The 20,715-nt window shown below is 35.6% G+C and overlaps 4 protein-coding genes across 4 annotated transcripts; all 4 read right to left on the bottom strand.

Moving 5' to 3' along the window:
• LOC111395086 (WD repeat-containing protein 44-like) lies at nucleotides 1-3,495 on the bottom strand. The gene is made up of 3 exons (XM_023021102.1): nucleotides 1,526-3,495; nucleotides 392-498; nucleotides 1-57 (listed from the first exon to the last, which is right to left on the bottom strand). Exons 1-3 carry the CDS (start codon nucleotides 3,237-3,239, stop codon nucleotides 1-3), a joined length of 1,878 nt encoding a protein of 625 aa, XP_022876870.1. The 5' UTR covers nucleotides 3,240-3,495.
• A 4,387-nt stretch (nucleotides 3,496-7,882) lies between these two features.
• Nucleotides 7,883-9,870, bottom strand: LOC111395686. Its single transcript, XM_023021796.1, has 3 exons — nucleotides 9,682-9,870; nucleotides 8,733-8,938; nucleotides 7,883-8,549 (listed from the first exon to the last, which is right to left on the bottom strand). The coding sequence occupies exons 1-3, from the start codon at nucleotides 9,769-9,771 to the stop codon at nucleotides 8,291-8,293; spliced, it is 555 nt and encodes a 184-aa protein (XP_022877564.1). The 5' UTR covers nucleotides 9,772-9,870; the 3' UTR covers nucleotides 7,883-8,290.
• On the bottom strand, nucleotides 9,784-13,546 carry LOC111395087. Its single transcript, XM_023021103.1, has 6 exons — nucleotides 11,577-13,546; nucleotides 11,378-11,439; nucleotides 10,773-10,834; nucleotides 10,248-10,359; nucleotides 9,960-10,020; nucleotides 9,784-9,830 (listed from the first exon to the last, which is right to left on the bottom strand). Exons 1-6 carry the CDS (start codon nucleotides 13,288-13,290, stop codon nucleotides 9,784-9,786), a joined length of 2,058 nt encoding a protein of 685 aa, XP_022876871.1. The 5' UTR covers nucleotides 13,291-13,546.
• Nucleotides 13,547-17,935: 4,389 nt separating this feature from the next.
• LOC111395687 lies at nucleotides 17,936-19,973 on the bottom strand. The gene is made up of 3 exons (XM_023021797.1): nucleotides 19,677-19,973; nucleotides 18,721-18,926; nucleotides 17,936-18,571 (listed from the first exon to the last, which is right to left on the bottom strand). The coding sequence occupies exons 1-3, from the start codon at nucleotides 19,764-19,766 to the stop codon at nucleotides 18,313-18,315; spliced, it is 555 nt and encodes a 184-aa protein (XP_022877565.1). The 5' UTR covers nucleotides 19,767-19,973; the 3' UTR covers nucleotides 17,936-18,312.
• Nucleotides 19,974-20,715: the final 742 nt, after the last annotated feature.

Here is a 20,715-nt window from a genome sequence, read left to right on the forward strand (position 1 = left end):
TCACTGAAGGTGCGCCTCATTCATGTCTTTACCAACCATGCAAGATAAAGCTGGTAACTGAAAATGCATTTCACAGAAAAAGACCAGCCAAAACATTTTGCATTACTTAATCTAGATGGGCCAAATGTATATCATTAAATAGTCTTCAACAACCATTCATAGAACCATTTTTTCACTCCAAATCAAATCCCTCAATTTCTCCAGGCAGATAAGGCAAAATCACCATAGAAATAACAGATTATGAAATTAAAACTACATTTTCTCTCTATTTGCTTCTGGAACTTTTTCCAACCAGTTTTAGGAAAAGGTTATTGATGCTGTCAGAAATGTTTCCCACTCCGCTAAGACACAATGTATTTCATTGACATATGACTTTGCCTTGCTTAAATACTCTTTGAGATACTAGGTTTCTTAGACAATAGTTACTTTTTCCCATGCCTTTAGGATAATACTTTAAAACATCAAATTTCGTGTTCGGGCCAATATTTAAATTTCTGGCTGTTCACAACCAATAATCAGAGATGCATCCCAAACTGTTCAAAGAAAATTTTATAAACTTTTAACCAAAATGTTCAACACAGTATATTATGTATCCAACTAGCTTAAAGTTTAATAAGAATAGGAATCATAGATAACTGTAAGTACATACAAATCTTTGTTAATTCTATACAGCGCAACAACAAAAAAATCCTTTCAAAGACATGAAAGGTGTGGATATTACACATCACTAGCACTAACAATTCTATCAACAAATCTCATGAGGTTAAAAGCTGCTAAATAAACCTACAGAGATGAAAAAAATCGGGGTGGATTGTCTTAAATTTTTTTGAGCAAACAAAAAAAAGCTTAATGAAGATGCTTCGACAAAATCATTTTCTCGCTCTATATTAACAATAACCAGATTAACACAACACATAGCCATAATAAGCCGCGTCGAGCTTGCAACTAATTTAAATATCACATTCCATTTCTTTGCCCTATTATAAATATTCTAATTAAACATATTGGAAAGCAAATATCCACATCTTGCATTATCTCTTCTATTATTTCATTAACAATAACCAGATTAACACAACACATAGCCATAATAAGCCGCGTCGAGCTTGCAACTAATTTAAATATCACATTCCATTTCTTTGCCCTATTATAAATATTCTAATTAAACATATTGGAAAGCAAATATCCACATCTTGCATTATCTTTTCTATTAATTCATTAAAAAGATGAACATATTGATTAAGTTACAGTAAAAAAAATTCAAAAGCCCAAAATGAACTATGGTCCTGTATACAACCTTCTTGTTCAGTGATCTAGTGGACAACCCACCAGAGAGAATGCCCACAAAGGCAGTATTCTATACATGGACTGAAAAAACTCGGCTAAAATGTCTAAATCGCACAATCAGGGTCTAGGAATATGACAATCTTAGTTAATACATGATTCAATTGTCACATAAGTAATTTCATTTTTCAACTTGCAAACAGAGGTCAAGGAAGACTTCATATTATTTCTCAAATCATTATACCATATGAAGAACAATAGAAAAATAAGGCAAAGATCAAGCTAACCTGAGACTTGGACCACGAGAGGTCCAGTACATCATTCAGATGTCCTTGAAATGAACAGATGGGTTTCTCCAAGAGGGCAAACACTGTCTCTGGCACCAAAATCTGTTCAAGGCTCACTGATTTTCGGCTTATGGATGACTTCCCTAGTCTCTTTTTCTCTGAGTAACTGTCCGAATTTGGTGCCATTGAAGAGGGCTCTGGTGATCCATTGGCCAAAAACTGAAGATTGAAATTTCCATCTTCGATTTTCTCCACCAACAAATCTCCCTTCCTCTCTGATTCAACAACCTCCCACACATGAATCACGCAGTCCTCTCCAGCCGTAGCAAGATACTTGCCATCCAAACTAAACTTAATTGTCCAAATCGACCCCCTGTGAGCCTGTATGTCCTGGCTTTTGTATAACGCTGTAAGCTCTTTAACAGATTTCCCATACTGCCTGACCCGAACTCTTTCAGGCACATGAAAGGAAACATCCTGACTATCATCTGTAGCAGAGCTCGACCTCCTCCCACCCTTCTCTGATGATGTATCTCTCTCATCGCTACTCCGCCTCTCCTTTTGCCCTGTAACAGAACTTGCCATATTTTTTATACTCTTCAACCAATTCCCTCTTTTCTTTAACTTACATCCAGTCTCACAGTTCCCATCTGCATTTGAATCCAAACCATCATTGATCCCATCCTCTACATTCTGCCTCCTCATCAACTCCTGCACAATAGGCGAAGTCCCGACACACATCTCAGAAGAGAACTCTTCCATGGTCAAGTGCCGCCCCGTCCCCACTTCCTTGATCTTTTTCCACATCCCATCTTCCCTCACCTCCTTCACCACAAACTCCTTCCCGTTATCCAGATTTTTTATTGTACACACCCCATTGACAGTATTTGACTTATTACACACCAAACCGTCATCAGACTCGCCTTTCCTTGGAATGGTCAATGAACTACTAAAGTTACCATTGCACGTTGAATCTTCTCTAATCTCTCTTTTGGGCGGCTTATTCTTAGTTTTGGCACTGATCATTGGTGATCCATTGCCAATTCTAGATTTCTCAACATCAGAATGGCTTTGCCTGTTGTTCTGATTATCAGTCTTTACAGGGAAACCAGTTCCAACAATCCCCTCCTTGCCTGGTGAAGAGGAATTCGAATTGATTATGCAAAACTCCAAACTCTTGCAAGAATTACTGTCCCCGTCCGATTTAGATCTTACAATCCCGGATAATGTCCCATTAGTATTACCACCACTATCATAATTACTATTAATATTATTAAGGGTCAACGAATTATTATGAATATTGGAAGAGCTCTCACTGGTGCTTAAGTGATCCGAAGAGGCCGATCGGTTAAATAAGTCACGAGAACAACCGGAAGATGACAAGGAGGGGCGGTGGCGCAGGAGGGAGGGATCTTTAGTGAGGCCCATTTGTCGGAGGAGATGGAGGCGGCGTTCCTCAACCGAAGACGGTTGGGTGATCCATACATCGTATTTATTAGACAAGCCCATGGGGAACCTGGGCACTGGCTCGGGGCTGTAATTGCAGTTCGGATCCTCGTCTTCCGAGCTGGAACGGGAGCAGGAACAGGAAGTGTTTGAGGAAGACAGGAGGCGGTCGAGGGAGTCGTGGAAGCCCTCTTCGTCGTCGTCGTCTTCCCCGGTTCTGCTCATCCCCGGGTCACATTGTCCGGTCCAACTCCACTGGGGTCCGTCTATGTCAGTGCTACGTATATGGTATATATATGTAGAAAGAGAGTAGGGTTTCCGTGAAAGCGAGTAAGAAGTTCAGGAGCGCGTGAATTTGGAAAATGGGGAGATCGAACAACACTGGAAGAGGGTTTTCAACTTCGAGAACTTAGATACGAGGATGGGAGAAGAGAGGTGAAACGGTGTCGTGTCGTGTGCTTGCAAACCTTTTGTCGTCTGGTGTTGAATTTAATTAATAAGGAATTAATGGAAAAAAAAAAAAAAAAAAACAGACATGTGGTGGAAAAAGAGAGGGGAAGATGCAAAAATAATTGACTTTTGGAATTTTAATTCAATTCTTCATCATTTTGTTCCACAGTTGTAGTTGATGTTTTAGAACTTCCAAATATATATTGTCGGAAACAATTAGCCCATTTAATTTAATTTAGATAAAAAAAATCATATTTTTATTCTATTTTAATAAAATTAATAAAATATATAATTGAAAAGTTGTATATTTCATAAAATTTATGGTTAAAATTATTTGTTATTTTAACTTAATTTTTAATTAGTTTTTTAGCTGAACCAATTAGGGGTTTATGGTAGTAGTATTATTGTTAATATAGGGTGTTTGATAACAATTTTCTTGAAAAAATGCATTTCAAAATAGTAAATTGATGGAAAATGTGTGGTTAAAAAATAAGAAATTTTTTTTGATTTACGTGTAATTTATTTTAATAAAAAATATGTGGTTGAAAAGAGGAGAGAGAAAAATATATTTTGAAAAAAATGGATACCAAATGAGGTCAATTATCTTGGTATGTAATTCTTGTGTTTCGGGTCTAGACATGATAATTCATTTCAATTTTTTTCACTACGTAATATCATTAGTATAGTATAAAAGCAAGCAAATTACTCGTAAGCCACCACTACAATGAATTGCATTAAGTCCTTCTTTGATTTTGATTATTTGAAAATTACTTAACCCTACACTTCGATAGTCCTTGGACTTTAGTCCAAGGCAGTCGAAGCCCTTTTTTCATGTCTTTCATGTATTAGTACATTGCTAAAAAAAAAAAAAAAACTGTTCTCCCCTGACTTTGTCTCTGCACATTCATTTTAATCACTCCTTCCCTACAAAAATGATTTTTCATGTTTATTCCATAATTTTTTTTAATATTTTTTAATTACACGGAAAAATACTCCTCAAAGAACTACTACTCAAAAAAATATTTATCAAACAAACGTATTATATTGTTAAAATTATTACAACAATAGTTGAATGGTTGTGTATTGGTTTCATAATTAGGAAAAATAAACGATAATTTTCAATAGTATAAATGAAATGTATGAACTTAGCAAGTATGATAGAATCAACCACTTGTTAGTAAAACAATAAAAGGTGAAACCAGAAGATATCTGCTATCTTGATTTGTAGTTTGAATGTGATACTTTTATGTTTGTTTGTATAGATGCATAATCATTAGAATGTGTTAGGTTAAACATCATTAATTGTCAATACTTTTCCCAACATGTTTCTTTTACAAACCCTTTCTATTTTAGTATGTTGCTAATCAAAAATTGTAATAAGTAATTTTTCTTCAATTGATTATTGATTCTGAATTTGAATTCTCTTTGATGAAATTCTATTTCCTAAAAGTTTTAATAAAGTTGTCAAAATAGTTTCTGAATTTGAATGAAAAATTGAAATATATAGTTTGAAACAAAAATGCTAGCAATTTTCTTCCAGTAGAAATCATTGATAGTTTGATTCCCATTTTTATCAAAATGTATTTTTCTCTCTTCTTTTTAACAACACATTTTTCATTAAAATAATATTACACGTAAATAAAAATTTTTTCCTTATTTTTCATCTACATATTCTCCATCAATTTACTATTCTAAAATTTATTTTTCCAAAAAAAAATGGTGTCAAACACCCTCTATAATGTTATTTCAAGATGGGAAAACCTCCAAATGCATATGCAAAATTTTCCCTAAAAGAAGCCCTTGATGCGGTGGTCGAGTTGGTGGAGTAGGTGAGCGCCAAAATCTTTGGTCATGAGTTCGATTCTCGCTATCAACACTTTCTCGATCGAGCCTGTTGCACTGGGATTGCCTAGTACAGTTTATCTGACTGGCGTGATTTGCAGGCTATTGTGTCAGCCCAATGATTTACCCAATGTGCACCGGAGAGGTAGTGGCTACGGGTTCACCCTTGTAAAAAAAACAAAAAAAAAAATCCCTAAAAGAAAACAACGTAGTACTCGAGTTTGCGAGATCGTCGCCTTTTGGCCTAAAACATGTACTTAAAAAGCAGGAAGAAAGCAACACAAATTAGTTAAATTTTACGGAAAATCGTCTTTGTAACATGGTATCCAGCCCATCACTGTTACAATAGAAAACGACATAACAAAGCTTAGCATCAGTTTCTTAAAGTCCCCAACTGCTATCGGGGCCGTCTTATAAATGTTGGTTGTCTTTAATAGCATTGCTATCTTTCTCTAGATTGGGTGATGGACGTGTGTTTATGATATTTTCTTATGCTTTTGTGGTCCCTTATCCAAGGAGTAGCCGAATAGGTCGTGCACTACTATTGAAATAATGGACTCGAAAAAAATTATTCTACTTTTCTTTAACCCGACCATGAAATTGAGCTGGATGTTACCATTAGAAAGAAAAAGTTCAAGATTTGTAAAAATGGTAACCAAGGCACGCGTAATTCGCGCTTAGTTTACTGTATTTTTCTCCCCCAATTACCGGACTAAACTCCCATAATTCATGCTTGGTTTTTTAAAATTGTTCAGCGATGTCTAAGTTATCCTATCAAAGATGTCGAGCATGTTAATGGGTCACTAGATTATTAGATAAGTTATTATCTTAAACTACGACTAGAACTTTGCATGTTTGGGTACATTGGTTAAATAGAATTTTATACCATCTAGGACTTATTGATTGAAAAGTACTTTCTCGTCTAATTTTTTAAACCGAATCACTACATATGAGGCATCGTATGACCGGAACCTCCAAACAACTATCCAAAAAATTCACTCTATAATACCTAAATAACGAAATCAAAAACACCTCAAGATTGTTATACTTCTTGTGTCACGTGACGTGTGAAATATTAGTTAACTTGTAGTCACTCTCCTAATCTTTATTCTCGTTAGAGTTCGTCAACGTTTGCTTGTTATCCACTTTGGCAAGAGAGAAACTTCAATGAGGCGGTGGCATCACGTGGCGGTGCAACCGTCTTATCAGGGTGCTCCACCACACACCTTGAGGTATGTGGGCCACCAGCTAAGGTGGCGCCTTGACATTGGGTGGGTGCATCATCCCGCCCCCCTGGAGATTTAGTGCCTTGGCAAATATAGTGCTTATCAATATCACTATGTAAAGCGTATGCATCTAAAAGCATTCTCTTGGTAAAAATTACAAGATGTAAGAATATCGATGACTCCTCTAGACTAGACCAACGAACTTTTACAATCTATTTATATGGCTAGGAACCTAAAATTAACAATAGATGTACGAAGTAGTACAAAAGCAAAGTTACTTTCTAGTGTTTTTAAAGATTTAAAACATATTTATAACTTGTAAGATTTCAACTTATTTATAAAGATTCTAAATCTTACGAGGACTTTAAGATTTTACTGTTAATTAACAATTATATATTTGTTTAGCATTGGCAAATGAAGGCTTATAAATCTCATCCAAATTTTAGAATGCATATGTGGAACTTTCTCACATGCCACATGTGGTGGTACTAATTGGCGACATACAAAGTGACGTCATTCTAGGGCAGTGAATTTTTAACTAATGGATGTTATATGATGGAATTCGTTCCCGCTTCCAAAAAATGGACTTTGCCATGAGGTCTTGGAATTTTTTTTTTATAGTAAGTCGACTTCGAATGACACACTGTTGTATGAAAATGAATCGATTACATATTTTTCCTAGCCTCTAAATTCAACTGAATCTAGTGATAGACTGCATTCTCCTCCATACTAGACAACTAACAGATGAATCACGATAATCCCACATGTCCACAATTACTTGCTATGTAAGAAAAGAAAGAAGCCATCTTGACATTTGTTCACGGGTAAGTCGACAAACATTTGTACTCAAAATGATGGAAGATTTATAGCACTCTTTTGTGAACTTCAATTTGATAATATGTTTGTGTTTCTATAATAATGACTTAGTTCCGACGAGTAACATTCAAGGAAAACTCAAAAATTGGTGCCAAGGCTCTGAGGATGAAGGACTCACTAATTCTTTACCACTATGGATTAATACTGTATTAACTTCATTCAGGTGACTTGTACTTAAACATAAGTACTATAATGTGACTTATTTTTAATGCAGATCTATCTGCGTATAAAAAAAGTCAATATTAACTATATATTTGCTGCTTATTTTTAACATGGGTCATCTCAAATATGCTCTAAATTATACAAGACGACTTGAGACTTCAGTTCGAGAAGTAATAAAAAGACGATGTCAAAAGACAACATAAAATTGTAAATTAGAGTCATCCATTAAGCAAGGAAACTTGTATTAAGTAGCCGAACTTCCAAAACAAATTGAAGATAATCAACATTACCTCCAGAATTAGCAGAAAAATATACACAAAAGGTTTTAAGCTAGACTTAAAGACAAATGAGAAGGTAATTCGAATCTTGAGGCAATGGTGCCTAAGTAGACATGTACAAATGACAGCACAGAAACAGTTGCCAGACACGACCTCTTTATAACCGGGACATAGTATTCAACATTATATCTAAAATCTTAACTATAGACACCCTGTGTTCCAGTTTTTAATGAAGTTATAAAAACATAGATTCGTAGAGATAACCATATCCTCATCAAGGAAGTCTTTTACAAGGGCATGCAAAAATCAAAATTATGATTCAAAAGTAATAATCCACGCTTTTCTTCTTCTAAACTAGACTCCTATAACAAGATGAACTGCAAACCAGAAAAACCAATATGATGTGTAAGTTTCAGACAAATGCAAACTAATTCAATAACATTCACTTGTACGCTCCCATCCCAACTCCAGTTTCACCTCCATATGGTCTGGGGCTTTCATTCGCCCTGGAAAAACTAACATAATAGAACTCGGAGATTATGCAAGTGAAGAGCACGAAAGCTGCTCCTGCTGCAAAAACTCCCTTTCTCACAGTCTCGCAAGAGGGAGGGTCCTCAAAGAACCTTGACCTGTACTTGGTGTGGTAAGCATTTCTCACTGAACCCGCCAGCAAGCAAATCTCAGCAATGAAGAATGTCACCCTGAATGATAATTGCCGAATTTAGAATTCAGAATTTTATTGTGTGTTAGAAAGAAGACTTTGTAGGTAGACAATATATATGTAACATCAATCGTGTGAAGAATGATACTTTGAAAGTTTTGCAATTTTGCCAAATGGAATACTTTGAAAGTTTTTCAATTTTGCCAAATGGAAGGATATATACCAGCAGATTATGAAAAGAACAAGTGCACAAGCCCTTGAACCTCCGGGGTTTAGAGCCTTTCCACAGCAGAAGCATCTACTTGCAACCATTATGAGCACTTGACTGGCCAAGAGGAACAAAAATGCACCAACACCAAATCCCGTTGCAATATCAGAGTCGTAAACACAATACTGGTAATTATCTTCGCCATCCGTCCTTGTTGTGCCCTGTCAACAATCATATAATTCAAATATTAGGAAGAGTCAAACTTAGTACTACTAATATCAAGCTGAAGCTCTGCACTAACAACCATGAAATAGAGCCAAAGCCCCAAGTTTAGTTCAAGTATTTAACTGCTTTAAAAAAAACGGATTTCCTCTTGCATTGTGAATTCTATAGAATCTGCATCAAACAATGGAAATAAACTCATACGCACTTACTCACACTGGGAAAATGATTTTTGCAACTTTGTATCCACTAACCAGGATTCAATTTTATGGGGCCATTCTTCATTTGAATCCATATATCGTTCTTTACAGTGCCGCGTTTTACTTAAAAACCATATGAACAAAAGACTAGAATCCATATATCTTTCTCTACCCTGCCTTCCACATCCTTGACCATTGAATTGAGTAAAAAGTCATAGCTAGAAAATTATGGAAACTTGTCGACAGAGACCAGATGCCAGCCCGCCAGCCAAAAATCAATCCATATAAGAAAATTACAACGAGCATCAGAGATCAAACTTCGTTCATTCAAGAGGAGATGTTCATGTTAATATATTTCATACTCTTAAACAAATTCGAGAGGAAAATATAATCCAAAACTCATGTCGAATAACTTCGGTGCAATTAATTTCTCAATAACTACAAGTTTAATCTTATAAGATATCCCATGTCATTTAACTAATAATTTCTTGAATCTACACAAGAAATTAAGAGAAATAATAATTGATTAAGAGAGTACTCACAGTGCTTCGTCTCTGCTCAGCAGCAACAGCCAAACCAAAAGCAATAAGATCAAGAACGAAGACAATAACGATTAACAGTTTGGAAGCCATTGAAGTGAAACTTCAATTTGATACCCAGTTCCCAGATCCAGATCTCTTCGCTTCTCTCTCTGCTTAAAGATGCGTACTTCAGTAAACAAGAAGAGATTTATGACAGCTTATCATTCGTTCACCGACAGTTCCGGGCCCCGCTACTCACCACCCAAAAATTAAAAAATTAAAAAAGAAACGGGATTGACCAGGAAAAATAGAGGGGGCAAAAAGGGAATAATACCCCTGCTCTTCCAGGGCCGTGGATTTCTAGCAGTGGCAAGTACAGCATGCCAGAATTTTAAACTTCCAAATTCAAAATTACGATTTATTAATTTTTTTTTCCAAAAATTAGATGATAATTGATATTTTAAATATTAATAATTATATTACAAAATATTTAATTCATCTCACCTAATCCATACCCAACCATCCATACAAAACCCTATTCTTTTTCATCATCTCTATTTCTCGTCTCTCTCTAACCAACCTTATACCACTCTATAATCTATTGCAACCACTAGTCGTCTCAAGAAGCCATCATCGAATATCATCGCCGCCGACACCATTTCCTGATCTATTGATGCTGTTGCACTTTCTTCCCTCTTGCTTCATTGAGATCTATTATTATTATTATTATTATTAAGACACAATGTATTTCATTGACATATGACTTTGCCTTGCTTAAATACTCTTTGAGATACTAGGTTTCTTAGACAATAGTTACTTTTTCCCATGCCTTTAGGATAATACTTTAAAACATCAAATTTCGTGTTCGGGCCAATATTTAAATTTCTGGCTGTTCACAACCAATAATCAGAGATGCATCCCAAACTGTTCAAAGAAAATTTTATAAACTTTTAACCAAAATGTTCAACACAGTATATTATGTATCCAACTAGCTTAAAGTTTAATAAGAATAGGAATCATAGATAACTGTAAGTACATACAAATCTTTGTTAATTCTATACAGCGCAACAACAAAAAAATCCTTTCAAAGACATGAAAGGTGTGGATATTACACATCACTAGCACTAACAATTCTATCAACAAATCTCATGAGGTTAAAAGCTGCTAAATAAACCTACAGAGATGAAAAAAATCGGGGTGGATTGTCTTAAATTTTTTTGAGCAAACAAAAAAAAGCTTAATGAAGATGCTTCGACAAAATCATTTTCTCGCTCTATATTAACAATAACCAGATTAACACAACACATAGCCATAATAAGCCGCGTCGAGCTTGCAACTAATTTAAATATCACATTCCATTTCTTTGCCCTATTATAAATATTCTAATTAAACATATTGGAAAGCAAATATCCACATCTTGCATTATCTCTTCTATTATTTCATTAACAATAACCAGATTAACACAACACATAGCCATAATAAGCCGCGTCGAGCTTGCAACTAATTTAAATATCACATTCCATTTCTTTGCCCTATTATAAATATTCTAATTAAACATATTGGAAAGCAAATATCCACATCTTGCATTATCTTTTCTATTAATTCATTAAAAAGATGAACATATTGATTAAGTTACAGTAAAAAAAATTCAAAAGCCCAAAATGAACTATGGTCCTGTATACAACCTTCTTGTTCAGTGATCTAGTGGACAACCCACCAGAGAGAATGCCCACAAAGGCAGTATTCTATACATGGACTGAAAAAACTCGGCTAAAATGTCTAAATCGCACAATCAGGGTCTAGGAATATGACAATCTTAGTTAATACATGATTCAATTGTCACATAAGTAATTTCATTTTTCAACTTGCAAACAGAGGTCAAGGAAGACTTCATATTATTTCTCAAATCATTATACCATATGAAGAACAATAGAAAAATAAGGCAAAGATCAAGCTAACCTGAGACTTGGACCACGAGAGGTCCAGTACATCATTCAGATGTCCTTGAAATGAACAGATGGGTTTCTCCAAGAGGGCAAACACTGTCTCTGGCACCAAAATCTGTTCAAGGCTCACTGATTTTCGGCTTATGGATGACTTCCCTAGTCTCTTTTTCTCTGAGTAACTGTCCGAATTTGGTGCCATTGAAGAGGGCTCTGGTGATCCATTGGCCAAAAACTGAAGATTGAAATTTCCATCTTCGATTTTCTCCACCAACAAATCTCCCTTCCTCTCTGATTCAACAACCTCCCACACATGAATCACGCAGTCCTCTCCAGCCGTAGCAAGATACTTGCCATCCAAACTAAACTTAATTGTCCAAATCGACCCCCTGTGAGCCTGTATGTCCTGGCTTTTGTATAACGCTGTAAGCTCTTTAACAGATTTCCCATACTGCCTGACCCGAACTCTTTCAGGCACATGAAAGGAAACATCCTGACTATCATCTGTAGCAGAGCTCGACCTCCTCCCACCCTTCTCTGATGATGTATCTCTCTCATCGCTACTCCGCCTCTCCTTTTGCCCTGTAACAGAACTTGCCATATTTTTTATACTCTTCAACCAATTCCCTCTTTTCTTTAACTTACATCCAGTCTCACAGTTCCCATCTGCATTTGAATCCAAACCATCATTGATCCCATCCTCTACATTCTGCCTCCTCATCAACTCCTGCACAATAGGCGAAGTCCCGACACACATCTCAGAAGAGAACTCTTCCATGGTCAAGTGCCGCCCCGTCCCCACTTCCTTGATCTTTTTCCACATCCCATCTTCCCTCACCTCCTTCACCACAAACTCCTTCCCGTTATCCAGATTTTTTATTGTACACACCCCATTGACAGTATTTGACTTATTACACACCAAACCGTCATCAGACTCGCCTTTCCTTGGAATGGTCAATGAACTACTAAAGTTACCATTGCACGTTGAATCTTCTCTAATCTCTCTTTTGGGCGGCTTATTCTTAGTTTTGGCACTGATCATTGGTGATCCATTGCCAATTCTAGATTTCTCAACATCAGAATGGCTTTGCCTGTTGTTCTGATTATCAGTCTTTACAGGGAAACCAGTTCCAACAATCCCCTCCTTGCCTGGTGAAGAGGAATTCGAATTGATTATGCAAAACTCCAAACTCTTGCAAGAATTACTGTCCCCGTCCGATTTAGATCTTACAATCCCGGATAATGTCCCATTAGTATTACCACCACTATCATAATTACTATTAATATTATTAAGGGTCAACGAATTATTATGAATATTGGAAGAGCTCTCACTGGTGCTTAAGTGATCCGAAGAGGCCGATCGGTTAAATAAGTCACGAGAACAACCGGAAGATGACAAGGAGGGGCGGTGGCGCAGGAGGGAGGGATCTTTAGTGAGGCCCATTTGTCGGAGGAGATGGAGGCGGCGTTCCTCAACCGAAGACGGTTGGGTGATCCATACATCGTATTTATTAGACAAGCCCATGGGGAACCTGGGCACTGGCTCGGGGCTGTAATTGCAGTTCGGATCCTCGTCTTCCGAGCTGGAACGGGAGCAGGAACAGGAAGTGTTTGAGGAAGACAGGAGGCGGTCGAGGGAGTCGTGGAAGCCCTCTTCGTCGTCGTCGTCTTCCCCGGTTCTGCTCATCCCCGGGTCACATTGTCCGGTCCAACTCCACTGGGGTCCGTCTATGTCAGTGCTACGTATATGGTATATATATGTAGAAAGAGAGTAGGGTTTCCGTGAAAGCGAGTAAGAAGTTCAGGAGCGCGTGAATTTGGAAAATGGGGAGATCGAACAACACTGGAAGAGGGTTTTCAACTTCGAGAACTTAGATACGAGGATGGGAGAAGAGAGGTGAAACGGTGTCGTGTCGTGTGCTTGCAAACCTTTTGTCGTCTGGTGTTGAATTTAATTAATAAGGAATTAATGGAAAAAAAAAAAAAAAAAAACAGACATGTGGTGGAAAAAGAGAGGGGAAGATGCAAAAATAATTGACTTTTGGAATTTTAATTCAATTCTTCATCATTTTGTTCCACAGTTGTAGTTGATGTTTTAGAACTTCCAAATATATATTGTCGGAAACAATTAGCCCATTTAATTTAATTTAGATAAAAAAAATCATATTTTTATTCTATTTTAATAAAATTAATAAAATATATAATTGAAAAGTTGTATATTTCATAAAATTTATGGTTAAAATTATTTGTTATTTTAACTTAATTTTTAATTAGTTTTTTAGCTGAACCAATTAGGGGTTTATGGTAGTAGTATTATTGTTAATATAGGGTGTTTGATAACAATTTTCTTGAAAAAATGCATTTCAAAATAGTAAATTGATGGAAAATGTGTGGTTAAAAAATAAGAAATTTTTTTTGATTTACGTGTAATTTATTTTAATAAAAAATATGTGGTTGAAAAGAGGAGAGAGAAAAATATATTTTGAAAAAAATGGATACCAAATGAGGTCAATTATCTTGGTATGTAATTCTTGTGTTTCGGGTCTAGACATGATAATTCATTTCAATTTTTTTCACTACGTAATATCATTAGTATAGTATAAAAGCAAGCAAATTACTCGTAAGCCACCACTACAATGAATTGCATTAAGTCCTTCTTTGATTTTGATTATTTGAAAATTACTTAACCCTACACTTCGATAGTCCTTGGACTTTAGTCCAAGGCAGTCGAAGCCCTTTTTTCATGTCTTTCATGTATTAGTACATTGCTAAAAAAAAAAAAAAAACTGTTCTCCCCTGACTTTGTCTCTGCACATTCATTTTAATCACTCCTTCCCTACAAAAATGATTTTTCATGTTTATTCCATAATTTTTTTTAATATTTTTTAATTACACGAAAAAATACTCCTCAAAGAACTACTACTCAAAAAAATATTTATCAAACAAACGTATTATATTGTTAAAATTATTACAACAATAGTTGAATGGTTGTGTATTGGTTTCATAATTAGGAAAAATAAACGATAATTTTCAATAGTATAAATGAAATGTATGAACTTAGCAAGTATGATAGAATCAACCACTTGTTAGTAAAACAATAAAAGGTGAAACCAGAAGATATCTGCTATCTTGATTTGTAGTTTGAATGTGATACTTTTATGTTTGTTTGTATAGATGCATAATCATTAGAATGTGTTAGGTTAAACATCATTAATTGTCAATACTTTTCCCAACATGTTTCTTTTACAAACCCTTTCTATTTTAGTATGTTGCTAATCAAAAATTGTAATAAGTAATTTTTCTTCAATTGATTATTGATTCTGAATTTGAATTCTCTTTGATGAAATTCTATTTCCTAAAAGTTTTAATAAAGTTGTCAAAATAGTTTCTGAATTTGAATGAAAAATTGAAATATATAGTTTGAAACAAAAATGCTAGCAATTTTCTTCCAATAGAAATCATTGATAGTTTGATTCCCATTTTTATCAAAATGTATTTTTATCTCTTCTTTTTAACAACACATTCTTCATTAAAATAATATTACACGTAAATAAAAAAATTTTCCTTATTTTTCATCTACATATTCTCCATCAATTTACTATTCTAAAATTTATTTTTCCAAAAAAAAATGGTGTCAAACACCCTCTATAATGTTATTTCAAGATGGGAAAACCTCCAAATGCATATGCAAAATTTTCCCTAAAAGAAGCCCTTGATGCGGTGGTCGAGTTGGTGGAGTAGGTGAGCGCCAAAATCTTTGGTCATGAGTTCGATTCTCGCTATCAACACTTTCTCGATCGAGCCTGTTGCACTGGGATTGCCTAGTACAGTTTATCTGACTGGCGTGATTTGCAGGCTATTGTGTCAGCCCAATGATTTACCCAATGTGCACCGGAGAGGTAGTGGCTACGGGTTCACCCTTGTAAAAAAAACAAAAAAAAAAAACCCTAAAAGAAAACAACGTAGTACTCGAGTTTGCGAGATCGTCGCCTTTTGGCCTAAAACATGTACTTAAAAAGCAGGAAGAAAGCAACACAAATTAGTTAAATTTTACGGAAAATCGTCTTTGTAACATGGTATCCAGCCCATCACTGTTACAATAGAAAACGACATAACAAAGCTTAGCATCAGTTTCTTAAAGTCCCCAACTGCTATCGGGGCCGTCTTATAAATGTTGGTTGTCTTTAATAGCATTGCTATCTTTCTCTAGATTGGGTGATGGACGTGTGTTCATGATATTTTCTTATGCTTTTGTGGTCCCTTATCCAAGGAGTAGCCGAATAGGTCGTGCACTACTATTGAAATAATGGACTCGAAAAATTATTCTACTTTTCTTTAACCCGACCATGAAATTGAGCTGGATGCTACCATTAGAAAGAGAAAGTTCAAGATTTGTAAAAATGGTAACCAAGGCACTCGTAATTCGCGCTTAGTTTACTGTATTTTTCTCCCCCAATTACCGGACTAAACTCCCGTAATTCATGCTTGGTTTTTTAAAATTGTTCAGCGTTGTCTAAGTTATCCTATCAAAGATGTCGAGCATGTTAATGGGTCACTAGATTATTAGATAAGTTATTATCTTAAACTACAACTAAAACTTTGCATGTGTGGGGACTTTGGTTAAATATATAAAATTTTATACCATCTAGGACTTATTGATTGAAAAGTACTTTCCTGTCTAATTTTTAAAACCGAATCACTACAAATGAGGCATCATATGACCGGAACCTCCAAACAACTATGCAAAAAATTCACTCTATAATACTGAAGTAACGAAATCAAATACACCTAACGATTGTTATACTTCTTGTGTCACTTGACGTGTGAAATATTAGTTAACTTGCAGTCGCTCTCCTAATCTTTATTCTCATTAGAGTAATCTTTATTCTCATTAGAGTTCATTAATATCTGCTTGTTATCCACCTTGGCAAGAGAGAAACTTCAGTAAGGTGGTGGCACCACGTGACGGTGCAATTGTCTTATCAGGGTGCTCCACTAGACACCTTGAGGTATGTGGGCCACCAGCCGAGGTGGCGTCTCGATATTGGGTGGGCGCATCATTCCTCCCCACTGGAGATTTAGTGCCTTGGCAAATATAGTGCTTATCAATATCACTATATAAAGCATACGCATCCAAAAGTATTCTCTTGGTAAAAATTACAAGATGTAAGAATAAAGGTATCGATGACTCCTCTAGACTAGACCAACGAACTTTCACAATCTATTTATATGGCTAGAACCTAAAATTAACAATAGATGTACGAAGTAGTACAAAAGCAAAGTTACTTTCTAGTGTTTTTAAAGATTTAAAACATATTTATAACTTATAAGATTTCAACTTATTTATAAAGATTCTAAATCTTACGAGGACTTTAAGATTTTACTGTTAATTAACAATTATATATTTGTTTAGCATTTGGCAAATGAAGGCTTATAAATCTCATCCAGATTTTAGAATGCATATGTGGAACTTTCTCACATGCCACACGTGGTGGTACTAATTGGTGACATACAAAGTGACGTCATTCTAGGCCAGTGAAGTTTTTACTAATGGATGTTATATGATGAATTCCTTCCCGCTTCCAAAAAATGGACTTTGCCATGAGATCTTGGACTTTGATTTTATTTTATTTTATTTTATTTATTTTTTTTAATAGTAGGTCGGCTTCGAATGACACACTGTTGTATGAAAATGAATCGATTACATATTTTTCCTAGCCTTTAAATTCAACTGAATCTTGTGATAGAGTGCATTCTCCTACATACTAGACAACTAACCGATGAATCACGATAATCCCACATGTCCACAAGTATTTGCTATGCAAGAAAAGAAAGAAGCCATCTTGACATTTGTTCACGGGTGAGTTTGACAAAAAATTGTACTAAAAATGATACAAGATTTATAGTACTCTTTTGTGAACTTCAATTTAATAATATGTTTGTGTTTCTATAATAATGACTTAGTTCCGACAAGTAACATTCAAGAAAAACTCAAGAATTGGTGCCAAGGCTCACTCACTAATTCTTTACCACTATGGATTAATACTGTATTAACTTCATTCAGGTGACTTGTGCTTAAACATAAGTACTATAATGTGACTTACTTTTAATGCAGATCTATCTACATATAAAATAAGTCAATATTAACTATATAATTGCTGCTTATTTTTAACACAGGTCATCTCAAATATGCTCTAAATTATACAAGACGACTTGAGACTTCAGTTCAAGAAGTAATAAAAAGACGATGTCAAAAGAAAACATCAAAATTGTAAATTAGAGACATCCATTAGGCAAGGAAACTTGTATTAAGTAGCCGAACTTCCAAAACAAATTGAAGATGATTGACATTACCTCCAGAATTAGCAGAAAAATATACACACGAGGCTTTAAGCTAGAGTTGTACAAGTGACAGCACAGAAACAGTTGCCAAACACGACCTCTTTATAACCGCGACATAGTGTTCAACATTATATCTAAAATCTTAACTATAGACACCATGTGCTCGAGTTTTTAATGAAGTTATAAAAACATAGATTCGTAGAGGAAGTCTTTTACAAGGGCATGCAAAAATCAAAATTATGATTCAAAAGTAATAATCCATGCTTTTCTTCATCTAAACTAGACTCCTATAACAAGATGAGCTGCAAACCAGAAAAACCAATATGACGTGTAAGTTTCAGACAAATGCAAACTAATTCAATAACATTCACTTGTACGCTCCCATCCCAACTCCAGTTTCACCTCCATATGGTCTGGGGCTTTCATTCGCCCTGGAAAAACTAACATAATAGAACTCAGAGATTATGCAAGTGAAGAGCACGAAAGCTGCTCCTGCAGCAAAAACTCCCTTTCTCACAGTCTCACAAGAGGGAGGGTCCTCAAAGAACCTTGACCTGTACTTGGTGTGGTAAGCATTTCTCACTGAACCCGCCAGCAAGCAAACCTCAGCAATGAAGAATGCCACCCTGAATGATAATTACCGAATTTAGATTTCAGAATTTTATTGTGGGTTAGAAAGAAGACTTTGTGGGTAGACAATATATATGTAAAATCTATAGTGTGAAGAATGATACTTCGAAAGTTTTGCAATTTTGCCAAATGGAAGGATATATACCAGCAGATTATGAAAAGAACAAGTGCACAAGCCCTTGAACCTCCGGGGTTTAGAGCCTTTCCACAGCAGAAGCATCTACTTGCAACCATTATGAGCACTTGACTGGCCAAGAGGAATAAAAATGCACCGACACCAAATCCTGTTGCAATATCAGAGTCGTAAACACAATACTGGTAATTATCTTCACCATCTGTCCTTGTTGAGCCCTATCAACAATCATATAATTCAAATATTAGGAAGAGTCAAACTTAGTACTACTAATATCAAGCTGAAGCTCTGCACTAACAACCATGAAATAGAGCCAAAGCCCCAAGTTTAGTTCAAGTATTTAACTGCTTTAAAAAAAATGGATTTCCTCTTGCATTGTGAATTCTATAGAATCTGCATCAAACAATGGAAATAAACTCACACGCACATACTCACACTGGGAAAATGATTTTTGCAACTTTGTATCCACTAACCAGGATTCAATTTTATGGGGCCATTCTTCATTTGAATCCATATATCGTTCTTTACAGTGCCGCGTTTTACTTAAAAACCAAAAACCATATGAACAAAAGACTCGAATCCATATATCTTTCTCTACCCTGCCTTCCACATCCTTGACCATTGAATTGAGTAAAAAGTCATAGCTAGAAAATTATGGAAACTTGTCGACAGAGACCAGATGCCAGCCCGCCAGCCAAAAATCAATCCATATAAGAAAATTACAACGAGCATCAGAGATCAAACTTCGTTCATTCAAGAGGAGATGTTCATGTTAATATATTTCATACTCTTAAAGAAATTCGAGAGGAAAATATAATCCAAAACTCATGTCGAATAACTTCGGTGCAATTAATTTCTCAATAACTACAAGTTTAATCTTATAAGATATCCCATGTCATTTAACTAATAATTTCTTGAATCTACACAAGAAATTAAGAGAAATAATAATTGATTAAGAGAGTACTCACAGTGCTTCGTCTCTGCTCAGCAGCAACAGCCAAACCAAAAGCAATAAGATCAAGAACGAAGACAATAACGATTAACAGTTTGGAAGCCATTGAAGTGAAACTTCAATTTGATACCCAGTTCCCAGATCCAGATCTCTTCGCTTCTCTCTCTGCTTAAAGATGCGTACTTCAGTAAACAAGAAGAGATTTATGACAGCTTATCATTCGTTCACCGACAGTTCCGGGCCCCGCTACTCACCACCCAAAAATTAAAAAATTAAAAAAGAAACGGGATTGACCAGGAAAAATAGAGGGGGCAAAAAGGGAATAATCCCCCCCCCCCCCTCTTCCAGGGCCGTGGATTTCTAGCAGTGGCAAGTACAGCATGCCAGAATTTTAAACTTCCAAATTCAAAATTAAGATTTATTAATTTTTTTTTCCAAAAATTAGATGATAATTGATATTTTAAATATTAATAATTATATTACAAAATATTTAATTCATCTCACCTAATCCATACCCAACCATCCATACAAAACCCTATTCTTTTTCATCATCTCTATTTCTCGTCTCTCTCTAACCAACCTTATACCACTCTATAATCTATTGCAACCACTAGTCGTCTCAAGAAGCCATCATCGAATATCATCGCCGCCGACACCATTTCCTGATCTATTGATGCTGTTGCACTTTCTTCCCTCTTGCTTCATTGAGATCTATTATTATTATTATTATTATTATTTTCTGTATTTTGATGGTTGATGGTTTTGTGCGGTTTTATTATGGTTTGATGCGAGTGTAGTGATGTAGTGCTATGAGTGATGGTGGTGTGTGAGGAGTAGGGATGGCAATGAGTCGAGCCGACTTGACCGACTCAGCCCTTTAACCTACGAGTTATGCTCGAGCTCGTGGCTCGTGAGAAACGAGCCTAGCTCGAGCTCGGCTCAGCCCACGAGCTCAAGGCTTGAGCTGAGCCCACAAGCTTTTATTTTTTTAATAATTTTTTTTTTTTGTAAATTTGCACATTTTCGACGAGCCCATGAGCTCGTGAACTTTGGCT

The sequence above is a fragment of the Olea europaea genome, chromosome 6, assembly GCF_002742605.1.
Source record: "Olea europaea var. sylvestris chromosome 6, O_europaea_v1, whole genome shotgun sequence".
Lineage (NCBI taxonomy): Eukaryota > Viridiplantae > Streptophyta > Magnoliopsida > Lamiales > Oleaceae > Olea > Olea europaea.